The sequence below is a fragment of the Alligator mississippiensis genome, chromosome 14 (genome assembly GCF_030867095.1).
Source record: "Alligator mississippiensis isolate rAllMis1 chromosome 14, rAllMis1, whole genome shotgun sequence".
NCBI lineage: Eukaryota > Metazoa > Chordata > Crocodylia > Alligatoridae > Alligator > Alligator mississippiensis.
In genome coordinates, this window is record NC_081837.1 from 13,892,282 (window position 1) to 13,905,402 (window position 13,121).

The following is a 13,121-nucleotide window of genomic DNA, read 5'->3' on the forward strand; positions in this document are numbered from 1 at the left end:
GATTATTGTGTTCTAAGTGCAGGACTTTGCACTTGTCCCTGTTGAACCTCATGAGATTTCTTTTGGCCCAATCCTCCAATTTGCCTAGGTCACTCTGAATCCTACTCCTACCCTCCAGCATATCTACTACTGCTCCCAGCTTGGTGTCATCTGCGAACTTGCTGAGGGTGACTTTATGCCATCTTCCAGGCTGTTGATGAAGACATTGAACAAAACTGGCCCCAGGACTGACCCCTGGGGCACCCCACTTGATACCGGCTGCCCACTAGACATTGAGCCATTGATTACTACTCTCTGAGGCCAATGCTCCAGCCAGTTTTCTATCCACCTTACAGTCCATTCATCCAGCCTGTACTTCCTTCGCTTGCCTACGAGAATGTTGTGGGAGACAGCATCAAAAGCCTGGCTAAAATCAAGGTACACCACATCCACTGGTCTCCCCACATCCACAGAGCCAGTCACCTTGTCATAGAAGGCAGTCAGGTTGGTCAGGCATGACTTGCCCTTGTTGAATCCATGCTGACTTTTCCTAATCACCACCTTCTCCTCCGAGTGCTTAGGAATGGATTCCTTGAGGATCTGCCCCATGTTTTTTCCAGGAACTGAAGTAAAGCTGACTGGTCTGTGGTTCCCTGGATCCTCCTTGTTTCCTTTCTTAAATATGGACACTATGTTTGCCCTTTTCCAGTCACCTGGGACTGCTCCTGTTAGCCATGAGTTTTCAAAGATGATAACCAATGGCTCTGCAATCAAATCAGCCAACTCCCTCAGCACCCTTGGGTGCATCCCATCCGGCCCCATGGACTGTATATGTCCAGCTTTTCTTAATAGTTTCTAACCTGTTCTTTTGCCACTATTGGACCTCATGAGCGTGCTCCCCACAGTGTGTTGCCTGGTGCAATAGTCTGGGAACTGGCCTTGCCTGTGAAGACTGAGGCAAAGAAGGCATTGAGCATTTTAGCCTTTTCTACATCCTCTGTCACTAGGTTGCCTCCCCCGTTCAGTAAGGGACCCACGTTTCCCCTGACCCTCCTGTTGCTACTGACATACTTGTAGAAACCCTTCTTGTTACCCTTCACATCCCATGCTAGCTGCAACTCCAATTGCGCTTTGGCCTTCCTGACTTCATCCCTGCATGCCAAAGCGATGCTCTTATACTCCTCCCTATTTATTTGTCCAAGTTTCCACTTCTTATAAGCTTCCTTTTTGTGACTTAGTTTACTGAAGAGTTCCCTGTTAAGCCAAGCTGGTCTTCTGCCTTACTTGCTAGTCTTCTTGCGTATCTGGATGGTTTGTTTCTGTACTCTCAGTAAGGTTTCTTTAAAGTACAACCACCTCTCCTCCTCTCCTCTCCGCCTTAGACCGGCTTCCCAGGGGATCCTGCCCATGAGTTCCCTGAGCAAGTCTTAGTCTGCTTGTCTGAAGTTGTGGGTCCTGACTCTGCTGTTCTCCATCCTTCCTTTCCTCAGGATCCTGAACAAAGTAATCTCGTGGTCACTGCCGCCCAAGTTTGCATCCACTACTACATTCTCCACCAGTTCTTCCCTGTTTGTCAGCAGCAGGTCAAGAAGAGCACAGCCCCTAGTTGGCTGCTCCAGCACTTGCACCAGGAAGTTGTCTCCAACACTCTCCAAACCCTTTTTGGATTGCCTGCGCACTGCTCTATTGCCCTCCCAGCAGATGTCAGGGTAATTGAATTCCCCCATGAGAACCAGGGCTTGTGAAAGGGAAACTTCCACTAGCTGTTTAAAGAAAGCCTCATCCACCATTTCCTCCTGGTTTAGTGGTCTATAGCAGACACCCACCATCACATCACATCACATCACCCTTGTTGCTCTCCCCTGTAACCTTAACCCAGAGACTTTTAACAGGCCTGTCTCCAGTTTCATACTGGAGCTCTGAGTAATCATATGGCTCTTTTATATAAAGTGCAACTCTTCCTCTTCTCACCTGCCTGTCCTTCCTGAACAGTTTATACCCATCCATGGCAGTGCTGCAGTCATGCGAGCTCCCCCCAAGTCTCTGTTATTCCGATCCCGTCATTGTTCCTTGACTGTGCAGGGACTTCCCGTTCTTCCTGCGTGTTTCCCAGGCTCCGTGCATTTGTGTACAGGCACCTGCAGTAACTAGTCTACTGCCCTGATTTCTAAGGAAGTATGAGAGCACCTCCCCTGTTGCCCCTTCCTGCTTGCTTTTCCTTCAGGTCTCCTGCTTCCCCACTTACAGGGCTTTAGTTTCCATTCCCCGACTACAGCAGCTCTGCAACAGCTGTAAAGATCGGGCACTTCAGTGGGGCTTTTTGCTGCTTTAAGCTAAAGCTGATTCAATCAGTTATTGGATAAAAGTGCCAAAAAAGCCCCAGTAAAGCACCCGATCTTTACAGATGCTGCAGAGTCGGGTTAAAGTAATGTGCTACCTCTTCTGGACATGCGCAGGCTTGGCACAGGAACGCACTGAATTTAAAGTAAAGTGCTGTTTTTGTTGCGTTTTTTTGTCTGCTAGCACCCTGAGATTGTTGATCCTGCACTTCTCTGAAACCATATATCTGTGTGCCCATCCTTTACTAGTCAGTGGGCAACACTGTAGACTAGGAGATATGCTGCGGATGCCATTGTCCTTTCCTCTCCGTGTTAGCCTGAAGAAAACTGTCTGCAGAAAGCAAAGTTTCATAAGGCTGAGGAGCAACTTTGGGGTGGGTTGTGGGGGTGACATGCAAGTCAGATGCTGGGGGTCACTGCCTTGAGTTTAATGCATGATGTACGTAGTGGAAGAGGCTGCTCACAACTGCAAGGTAACGCGTGGCTTCCTGAGGCCTTTCTGAACAGCGACGTGTCTACCATCCTCAGGAGGGAGTGGAGGCCTTAATGAATTGGTAATTGTTGAAATGGACTTTCCTGGCTTGCAGAATAAAGAAGCAAGTGCAGATTCTTCAGATGAAGACAGTTCTGAAGAAGAGGAGGATGAAGAGGAAGATAGTGGAGATGAGGAGAAGACCAGTGATGAAGTAGATGAAAACTTCCGAAAGCAGCTGATGAATGTCCTACAAGCAGGAAATGCTTTGGTAGGTGATGCAAGGCCAGCAAGATAATACCTGCTTAGGAGAGCAGGGAGGGAGGCTGGGTAGAGTATGTTGGAGCAATACAGTCATCCTTTCCAGGCCATGAAACTCCTGATCCAGTCATCCTTTTATATGCATTTGAACCTTACAGCTAGGCTTTCAGAGGGAGTTATGTATTTACATCCTGCTGAAAGCCAGTGAGACTCCGGCACTGAATTCTGCTTTTGAGCCATGGGTTTGGATTTGCAAGTTTATGCCTTCAACTAGCGTTTCTCAAGCTGATGTGTGTACACTCATGCAGATGTGCAGCAAACTTCTAGAGGGTTCATGAGAGGAAGGAACTGGAAAGCAGAAGGGAAAGGGAACTGCCAATCTTTGCAGAGCCGAAGTTTAAACTTATCTCCACACTGACACTTCTCTCTGATGCCACTGCTAGCTGTCTCTGCTAGTTTAGTTGGGGTGGCAGAGACTCTTCTTAGCCTTTAGGCTTGAACTCAGAGGAATTGCAGTCCTAGGTGGTGGAGGAAAGGGATCATATGTTAAAACAAATGGTGACCTGCATTTAATTTCAAACAAAAAAAACAGGGAGGAGATGAGAGTGATGAGGATGTGGATGATGAGACAATGATGGCCCTCGACGAGAACCTCTCGGCCCTCTTCACTGAGCAGCAGAAGCGGATCCAGGCCAAGAAGGATGAGAGAGACAAGATGCGGAAGGAGAAAATCTTACGGAGGGATTTTAAGATTAAGGTAGGAGGCAACTGGCCAACATCAGTCTTGACAGCCTGGTATTGCAGAGTGAGGTGTATTTTACTGTGTGGAATAAGCTGGTGAGGAAACCTTGCAGCTTAAGCATGCATTAAACTGTGAGTCCCTTGAGTTAAGGACTGTGTTTGTTCTGAGTTTGTACAGCACTTAATGCTGTGTGATGGTAGCCCATGACTTGGGCTTCAAGGTGCTACGATGAAGGCCGAGATTTTGAGCGGTGAGTGATGATTCTGAACCCTGTTAACTTTTTTGCATCCAGTTGGAAACCTCTTTAAAAAAACAGCCTGGTTTTGCAGAGGGTAGATACTTGGCACTGTTTAATGTGCACTGTTTGAAGGCACCCAGAATCATTTTAGCAGCCCCTTGGTGTTAGCTCTTTTCATGCATTTCAGCTTAAAAAAAAATTAAGATCTTGGAGACTGAATTCTGCATTGGGGTTGAGGGGAAAAGAGTTGTTCTGCTGTGAGGAGCTGGGACATCGCTGTATCAGTGCAGTTAACGTGTGTGGGGTTTTGTTTCTTTTCTCTCCTTAGCATCTCACTGTGATCCCTTTGTATGATCAACTGCGTGTCTTAGCTTGTATTAACTTACATCAGCTATGTATCCTTGTAGTTACCATGCACAGGGTCCTGTTCTGTCTTCCAACTCTACAAAGCCATGTAAATAACCATAGCTTTTATCATTTTGTAACCACTAGATGTCAGCATGCCTTGTAAAAGGATTTGGGATTTCCGAAACTTTTGTCTGGTGAAAGAACCCCTTAGCAGTAACTTAAAACTGTTGTCAAACCAACCAGGACAAAAATTTCCCAGGTTTTATGCATTATGTCAGTCATACACAGCAGCGTGTTAACAGTACGTTGGCACGTAGGTCTGGGAGTTGAAGGGCCATGTTTTCAGCTGGTTAAAATCATCGATGTCATCTGAGTTCTGCCACCGACTGTCGGTAGCACAGAGACCCGTTACCATTACTTCTTGCAGAGCAAGGTCAAATGCATACCAAGCTGAAACCAAACTTAAGGCTTTCTTCTGTCTCATTCGGTTTCATTCATTTTAGAAATCACAGGTGCCAGTAGTAAGCATTCAGTTTTCTGACGGAAATGGGAATCACCAAGCTGGTGGGTGCCCCCTTTCAAGTTGATGTGTGGAGGGAGATGATCCTGGCTGGTCCAGGCGGTTTGTGATACCTGGTCTCTGTGGCTTCCCACCTGAACACTGAGCTGTCTCTTTAGGTGCTGGACCTCATTGAGGTGTTCCTTACCAAACAGCCTGAGAACCCCCTGGTGTTCGAGACCATCGAGCCTCTTCTCTTGGTGATTGAGCAGACCATGAGCAGTGATTCTGACAAGCAGGAGCAAGATTTCCTCCGGAAAACAGCCAGTATCTTCACGTAAGTGACTGCACTGCTGTGGCTTTTAAAGCCCTTGGGCTCCCCTTCTTGCCCTTGGCTCCTTGTAAGATCAGAGGAAATTGCCAAAATTGGATCAAGCTTTCCTTTGACCTGCACGTGATCAGGAAAAAGAGAGCCCTGATCCATTTTTAGCCTCTCTCCTCCAGGCTTCCCCCACTGGAAGAGCTCAAGTGCACAACACGGTGGGTGAAGGTGAAATCCCTCATAACATATGGTGACCGCTACGAGCTTGATCCTGTGCCACTAACGTCCATGGGAGATTTTCTATAGACTTCATCAGGCACCGCGTCAGCACCTAGGTGTGACAACCCACCAGGCTTACAATCTGCTTGGACTAGAGTGAAACCGCCTGACAATTTACTCTGGTTCTCAAGGGCCATGGGACTCTTACAGCTGTCCTGGTGACAGCCATGCTGCTGCTGGCAGGTTGTGCGGTTGGATGGGGAGAGCACAAAGTTGTGTTTTTTTGGCAATCTTTCAGTGAAGCATCTCACTTTGCTGCTGGAGGTTATTTTAAGAAACGTGCTATCCTCCTAAGGGCAGGCACGTGGGGCTGACGCATTCCTGCGGGCTCAGCCTGTTGGCATCAGCACAGCCTGCGTGGTGGGGGACTGTTTTCATGAGAAGATTCTTCGTACAGGGCAGCAAAACTGTGAGAGATGCGTTATGGGGAGGGGAAGGGCGAGGGAGTGTGTTAGGATTCATTAAAGAGCAAGGGGACGGGCTGATAGTACAGCCTAGAGCTAGGCACGATGTACCATGTACAGTATGTGGCAGTCCATCTTCCCTTCCACAACTCCACTTCTGAGCACTTCTGCCCTGAACTGCTCTTTTGCCTCCAAGATCGCTGCTGGGGCAGAGAACAACTGTGCAGGGTGTGCCCTAACTAAATGTGAAGCCACCAGATTCATTTAGTCTCCAGGCTAAAGGAGAATTGCCAGTGTGAACAGCTGCTCTGCAAGCAGCCATCATTAAACTGAAGCTGACCATTCAGTGAGCATCATATTTCCTCTTGCCATAGCCCTTGCTGCTTCTCTGCTGCCTGTGTTGTTACCCAGCAGTGAGCTATATGCTGGGTAAGCCTGGGTCCTACCAGCAGGTTGCTCAGAACAGACTTCCTCGGTAACGGCCTTGAATTCTTATTGTGTCGGCTGAAATGCTGTTTTTTCAGGAACCACTTGTGTCGAGCCAAACAGTATTGCAAAAGTGTGGGTGACATGCAGGAGCACTTGCACACCCTGATGGACAGCCTGCTGAAGAGAGCTTGCAAGCATAGTGACTCCTCTGTGGCACTCTACTTCTTCAGGTGGGTAACAAAGCAGGAGCCCTCTTCATATGTAGAGGCTTTGTTTAAGGTGCAAACATCTGGGCTGACAAGGGCTGAGCTACATTTGCTGCTGGTGTATGCGAGAGCAACTCCATCACCTTTTAGAGAAGTTGGCTTTCCACGCGTAAGGTCTTTTGTTTTGTGTCTGAATGCCACGATCCACCTAGCATGGCAGTGGGAGGGTGAAGCCAAACTGAGGCACCTGGCAGGGGAGATCCCAGGATCACTGAGGTGGCTGGCTTTCCCAGGGTGAGGCCTGTCCCCTGCTCTCTGGGCAGGCTGACCCCTGAGTATTTCCCCAATGCAGGAAACTTGACTGCATGATTTTGTGGTAACGGGAAACTGCATTTGTGCTTTCCCCCTGGCTTGCTCCTTGACCTTGATTCTGGTTGATCAGGGTGGGAGCTAGTGTTGCTTCAGGCTTGGTATCTATCTGCAGCAACTGTTCTGTATGTACCTCGGTGGCTTGTTCCCCTATCTACATTTCACAAGAAAATGCAACGAGGATGCTTAGCTGCCCTTGCAGAAGGAAGCTAAAATGTGTGATGGCACTTACTTCTCAACTCTTTACTGCAAGGGGGCTGGGACCTTCCCCAGTAGTGTTAATGCCCATATGAACAACACATGCCCCTGGAGGCTGGGGGGGCAAGGCAACTGCCTGGGGGCGAGGGCATGGCAGCAGGGAGCTCCCGCAGGTGGCCGCGGCGGTGTTGGTAGCAAGGGGTGGGGGTTGCGAACGCCAACCGGTGATCGACCCCCAGCAGATGTTGCCAACAGCCAGTGGTGTTCGGCGACTGCTTGCAGATGCTGCCAGCGGTGTTTGCGGGGGGGTTGGGTTAGCAGTGACCACCTGCAGGTGCCGCTGGCAGCGTTGACAGTGCTTCTCTCGGGGTGCACCACCAATCTCAGGGTGCATGTGCACCTGCGGACACCCCATATGCATCACCAACGAAGCCCATGTGGCTTTTCTCTCTCCTGTCATGCCAAAAAATGTGTGTCACATCATATTGGTCCCTTCCCATCCCTGATCCTCAGTAATGCCATCTGTAAACAAGGATGCCTTGACTAGGTGCCATGGGTATGGTTGGCATTGGGTATGGTTCACCTTTTACAATCTTCCTCTCCCTGCCCCCTATGCCCCCTCCCCATCCATGGTATCCATTTGGTGCCTCCATCTTATACTTGGACTGTAAGTTTTTTAGGGTACTGGCTATTGTGCTGCTGTAGGAAGAGAGTGTTACCCCAGTGAAAATGTGAAGTGGCAATCGGGGCTCTGTGATTAGCAGGGATCCTGGTTTTCCTTGATTAAAAAAAATCACAAATTCTGTAATAAAACCCAAAATCCATGATTAAAATTGAATGTACATGGTATATGCCTAAGCGCCCTTCTCCCGCTCCCCCCAGCCCCTTGCAGCCTGGAGCTCTGCCCGCCTGCAGAGGGCTTGCTGCAAAACTGCAAAATCTGTGGGATTCTCTGCTAAATTGAGAAATCCACCTTTTACTCCAGTTAAGGAGGGAAATCCATGTTTTACTATGTTTTTTTTTCCTGGGGGAAATGGAAAACCCAGCTCCCTGGTGATTAGTTTTATGTGGAAGGGCTGGAGCCAAAACGATACCACTTGATATGGGAGTCGGTCAAATACACAGTGTATTAGACTAAGGGAGCCCTTGCAGATCTGTTCGTGGCACTTTTTGGTATAGAAAACTGGGCACAGGTACTTGCTTGCTCTATCTGACACATGGCCTGCTTGCTAGTTCCTGAAGACACCAGACTGCAAGTACCTGGATACTGGCGTTTGGACCCTCCAGTCGGCACAGCCCTCCTCCCTATGTTTTCTGTTCCAGTGCCTCTCTGTACCTATTCAAGGTATTGAAAGGAAATGTGGCCAGTGAGGCAGCAACAAAAAAGAAGCTGAAGCGCACAGAAGGGCCCTGTGACCAAACAGACCAGGTAGGAGAGCTGGCTCCTGGGTTACATGGTGCATAGGGGTGGGACTCCAGGCGGGCTTGTACTGTCAGATTGTTCTGTTTCATGGCTGTAGCCATGCTGTTTTCTGCTGTCCGATGTAAGGATCTGCCAGTGACCTACCCCTTCCCTTCCAGAGGTGCACTTGCCCTCCCTTCACCCTCCCTAGTTCTTCCCTTTGGTGCCTGCCTGTCCATCCAGTGCCTGCTTGCAATTAGTCTTCAACAGTCACTAGGGGGTGCCAGCACTCATCAAATCCAGGCTACTTGGGTAATCCTCCCGACTCAGAGTGATGCTGCTAAATGTAGGTTGTTCTCAGACAGCCCCACCCTGCTGCCTCTTCCCATTTGCTCCTAGCCTTTTTCTAAGAGAAGCAATGGGGAACGACTGGTGGTAGACTAGAGACCTCATGTTATTTCTCATGTCTTAAGAGTCTTAAAAGGCTCCACGTGACTATCTCACACTTTATGCCACAGGCTCGGGATAAGCAGCCAGGTGGGAGGAGAACCTGAGCGTGCTGTTATTCCTTTTGGATAGTAGTCATACTCAGGCAGTGTTTTCTTTGTTAGACTCATCCTTAGATCTGGGTTTCCATCAGCCCGTCCCAAACAGCCACCCTTGCTGCATAGTGCCCTCTTCCCCGCTGTCCTGTGCCCTTGTTGAATTACAATGACATGGTCTCTGAAGTCAGAGTACTGGTGAATGTGGTTGCTTAGCGCAGCTACCCTGGCATTTCCCCTAGCAAGTTTTGTAGGGGATAGCTACCAAACCCAGATTATTTACCTAGGTGTCTCCTGCCTTGAGTCATGGGGGAGGATCAGCCTTCTTCCACCTAAACCTGTCTAGCAGTTACTGCCTTAATCCCAATGGCATTTCAGTGAAGGAAGAAAGCAACAGGTCTGCCTAATACGTTACCTTACTCACACACAGGGCAGGGTTCAGAAACCGTAAGCAATGAGATAATATTTGCTTTTGGAAAAGTACCCAGGATTTTTTAAGGCTTAATGAGAGTCTGAAAGCATTAATCCTACTTACTCATTGGGCAGGTATGTCTGTTCTTTGCCAGTCCATCCTGGTATGAGAACCAAAACACAAATATGGTGCATACTTGTAGAAAGGGTATCAAGGACATGGGGTTGGGGTGCATACTTGTAGAAAGGGTATCCAGGACATGCGGTTGGGGTGAGTTGCACAGAGAAATATATTACTGATGCAAGGATATGGCCACACTCATACGTGCAGCTCAGATCAGTGCTTACCTGGCATTGCAGCAGCATATGAAATTAATTACTGGGTCAGAACTGCTGTCGCAGCAGAATAGGGGAGCCCTGTAGGGACCCAGAGAGCAGGTTATGTGAGGCAAATGCACAATAGGTGTTATTGTGCCAGGAGAGCGCACAAAACACCAGCAGACTTGCCCTATGCCTGAAGAAGGTGTTTGTGCCTGAAAGCTTGCAAAGAACAATTTTTCCAACTATTCAGTTGGTCTAATAAAAGATATCACATTTGCCCAAAGAACTTTGTCTGCCTATGTCCTTAGACCAACATGGCTACAACCGACACCTCCAATAGTATTTGACATGCATGATCCGAAAAGCCCAGCAAAGGGGAGCTAGAGCACAGCCTAGAGTGGCCAAAAGTAGGAAGAATCCAGTGACAAGAGAAGTAGTTTTACCTGAGAGAGAACTAGGATGTTAAGGACAAGATCTATTATCTTGTTTCTGATAGAGACACGTCAAAGCTTTACTAAATACAGGCAGGTCATTATGAGACCTGAGTTTTTAATACCAGATTCTGAACTCTGCACCACTTCAGATTAAACTAGCTGGTGCTGGAACAGGGAAGGCACCTGGGCTACATATGGGAGCCCAGCGTTAACCTGGCTCTGCCACTAATCTGTGTTGTGGCCTGGGCAGGTCACTTGGACAGAGATTTTTCAAAGGACTCTTCAGCTAGCTTGAAAATCACAGCCTTAGAGAGTGTGTGTGTGTGTGTGTGTGTGTGTGTGTAAGTGGGGTGGGGTGGGGTGGGGTGGGGTGGGGGGTATATGTGAAATTGGGAAATGAGGAAGGTTTAAAATCTATACAGTGGCTGTAGAGGAGCTGTACCTCAGTCAGTGCAAGAAAGGTGGTCTGTCCAAGGCTGGGCATTGCATGCCTTGCATGCTCCAAACGTGCAGGATTTGGGATGAGGGGTAGTAAGAATATGCAACACTGAGGATGCAGTAGGTTTGGACCTGGCACCTAAATTTAGCCAAGAGCATTACGTTCTGGAAATGTTAACGCGTGCTTCCTGATGCAGCGGTATTAATAGAATTGCTCCATTGTTATTGATTCATCCTTTTGCTTTATTTGCTGTTTTTTCCAGCCTTCTGGCACAGGCCTTCTGGACCTGGGGAGGGTGACTGCGATGTATCAGGAGGCACTGAGTGGATTCTTGACAAAGCGCAACTGTGCCCTCACAGGCTCCATGTTTCTTGATCTCTTCAACCGTTTCCCGGTAAGCATTGCTAGAAGCAGGAGGCCCTGCCTACATTAGCTCTGCTGATCCCTTCCGACAAGAGCGTGTTTTATTTTTCGCATTGCTGCAGGCTGGCAAAACAGCTGCAAGACTTTCCAGGATTTTCACATGTTTAGTCTAACACGCAGAGGACCGTGCTGTTTTTGTGTGACTTATCACTGACTGTTTTGACAGCACCACTACTACAGGAGTGGAGCTGTGTTGCTACTGGTGTTGGGAGTGTTGAACTGAAAGAAGACAGCTCTTCTCAGGGTGCCTTCTGAGGCTCTGCCTTAGTACCTCTGCCCAAGATGGCTAGTGATTCTGGTCCAACTGTCTTTATGGGATGGTGCATGCAGGAAACAATGGAGGAGTCAACTTGTTAGGAAGTAAAGCAAAGTCGGAGAGGAGAAGCTGAGAACAAGCTGCTCTGAGCATCCGCACGTTCTTGGTTTCTTTCAAACAAGGCTTGCGTGTGTGTTCTCGTCTCCGATAGATGAAAGCTGCAGTTTCAACACCAACGCTCTTGAGGTGATGAGGCGAGGTGTTGATTGTAGCAGGATTAGTATTTTGGCCTGTATTGGGACTGGTACCATTTAAACAGGCTACCTGTGTACTCTCCTGGGCTAGCGCAGGAAACAGTTCCTGGAAACCTCCTAGCTGGCTGTGAAACCTTGGGACTTCAGATACACAGAGGCTTTTGGCTGAGTGAGTTGAATAAAGAGAAGTCGCTTTCCCTAGCGTCCTCAACCTTGTAAAAGTGGGAGAGACTGGCTGGCATGTATTGTGATCACTGGGCATCATTTGCCTTGAAATAAAAATCTGAAGAACCCTGACCTGCCGCCATCCACCTCTCCTTGGGTTGGCATGGCAGTGTAATTAGCTTCACAGCAGACAATAACTTTTGCGGCAAGCTGTGCTCAGGGTGAGTGTACTTTGGGGCTCATTGAACTAAGGGAAAGAGACTTCAGAGTATCAGAGAGAGGATCCAGGTGTGGATATGTATATTTTTTCTAGATTGTGGGACCGCCCAGGTGCAAAGAGTTGGCAGGATCTAGGCTGGAGTCAGGCATGCCAGACAAAGCTTGGGGGGTAGAAATTTGACCTGACTAGGCAAAAGGAGTTTTGCCACTGATTTTGCTAGGGCCAAGATTTGGCCCAGGGCTGGCATGAGCAAAGCTGGTAAACAGTGAGCTGGTGCTGGTCTGGGTAGCCCTTTCTTGGTGCGTGTTATATTCAGGTATCAAGACAGAAAACAGCAGGCCAAATTCAGACAAACCAGGTCTGCAGGCAAGCACTAATAACAGCACGGATCTTTCTTTGTTGCAGATCATGTGTAAGCCATTAATAGACACCATCATCGAGTCTGTCACAGCAGGAGCCAGGCAACATCAGCAGGTAAGCAGGAAAGCAAACAAACAAAGTGTGTTGAATGGTAATTTGGAGACAGCACTTAATCACTGTATCATGAATTATGCTTAACCCGGTTATTGCTGCCTTCAGGATTGCCCAGTTCTGAGAAGTGGGTTTCCCAGGGAGTGCGGCTTGGCCAGTGCAGGTGCTTGAGCTGCGTTAGAAGATGGGTTATTTTCCTGGTGGCTCCTGTGTCTTGCTAGCTCCCTTCAGGGTACTTGCCACTTCAGATGACAGCTCTCTGCCTGGCAGGATTAAGCCCTTATTATTGTAGATGATGCCTTGAGCTTCCTTACCCTTGATTAACTGCTTGGATGTCACTGCTTTTATTAACTCATATTAGGAAATCCCTGCCTCCTAATGTTAAGAGCTGACTGCCTCACAGTGGGCTTCAGGAGCCTGCCCCATATCCTCCAAGCAGTGCTCTTTTTCCAGTGACCCACTTCCAGCTGTTTGCACTTTCCAGGCTAAGTGGTTATGAACCTAGTTGGAGACCACCTACCCTAGTGATCTGACTTTCACTGGTGGGTTGTGTAAGCTGAACTTCACCAAGTATTAGTAAAATATCTCGGGGGCTTTAGCACACTGGGGCTGTTTCCTAACCATGGGCTGAAGCACATTTCTTGATTCTTTCTATTCCAGTGCCTCCTGTAGAGCTAATAACCAAGGGTGCAGGCCAC

The 13,121-nt window shown here is 48.4% G+C and overlaps 1 protein-coding gene and 1 non-coding gene across 2 annotated transcripts in view; both read left to right on the top strand.

Moving 5' to 3' along the window:
* Nucleotides 1–13,121, top strand: part of MYBBP1A (MYB binding protein 1a) — a 68,102-nt gene that overhangs the window by 19,727 nt on the left and 35,254 nt on the right. The window contains exons 17-23 of the mRNA XM_059717459.1: nucleotides 2,906–3,061; nucleotides 3,644–3,808; nucleotides 5,058–5,215; nucleotides 6,408–6,542; nucleotides 8,409–8,514; nucleotides 10,897–11,028; nucleotides 12,358–12,426. Coding sequence (XP_059573442.1) covers nucleotides 2,906–3,061; nucleotides 3,644–3,808; nucleotides 5,058–5,215; nucleotides 6,408–6,542; nucleotides 8,409–8,514; nucleotides 10,897–11,028; nucleotides 12,358–12,426 — 921 coding nt within the window. The remainder of the gene's footprint in view (nucleotides 1–2,905; nucleotides 3,062–3,643; nucleotides 3,809–5,057; nucleotides 5,216–6,407; nucleotides 6,543–8,408; nucleotides 8,515–10,896; nucleotides 11,029–12,357; nucleotides 12,427–13,121) is intronic.
* Nucleotides 6,758–6,926, top strand: LOC132245244 (U1 spliceosomal RNA). Its single transcript, XR_009457074.1, has one exon. It is a non-coding gene; the product is annotated as a U1 spliceosomal RNA (small nuclear RNA).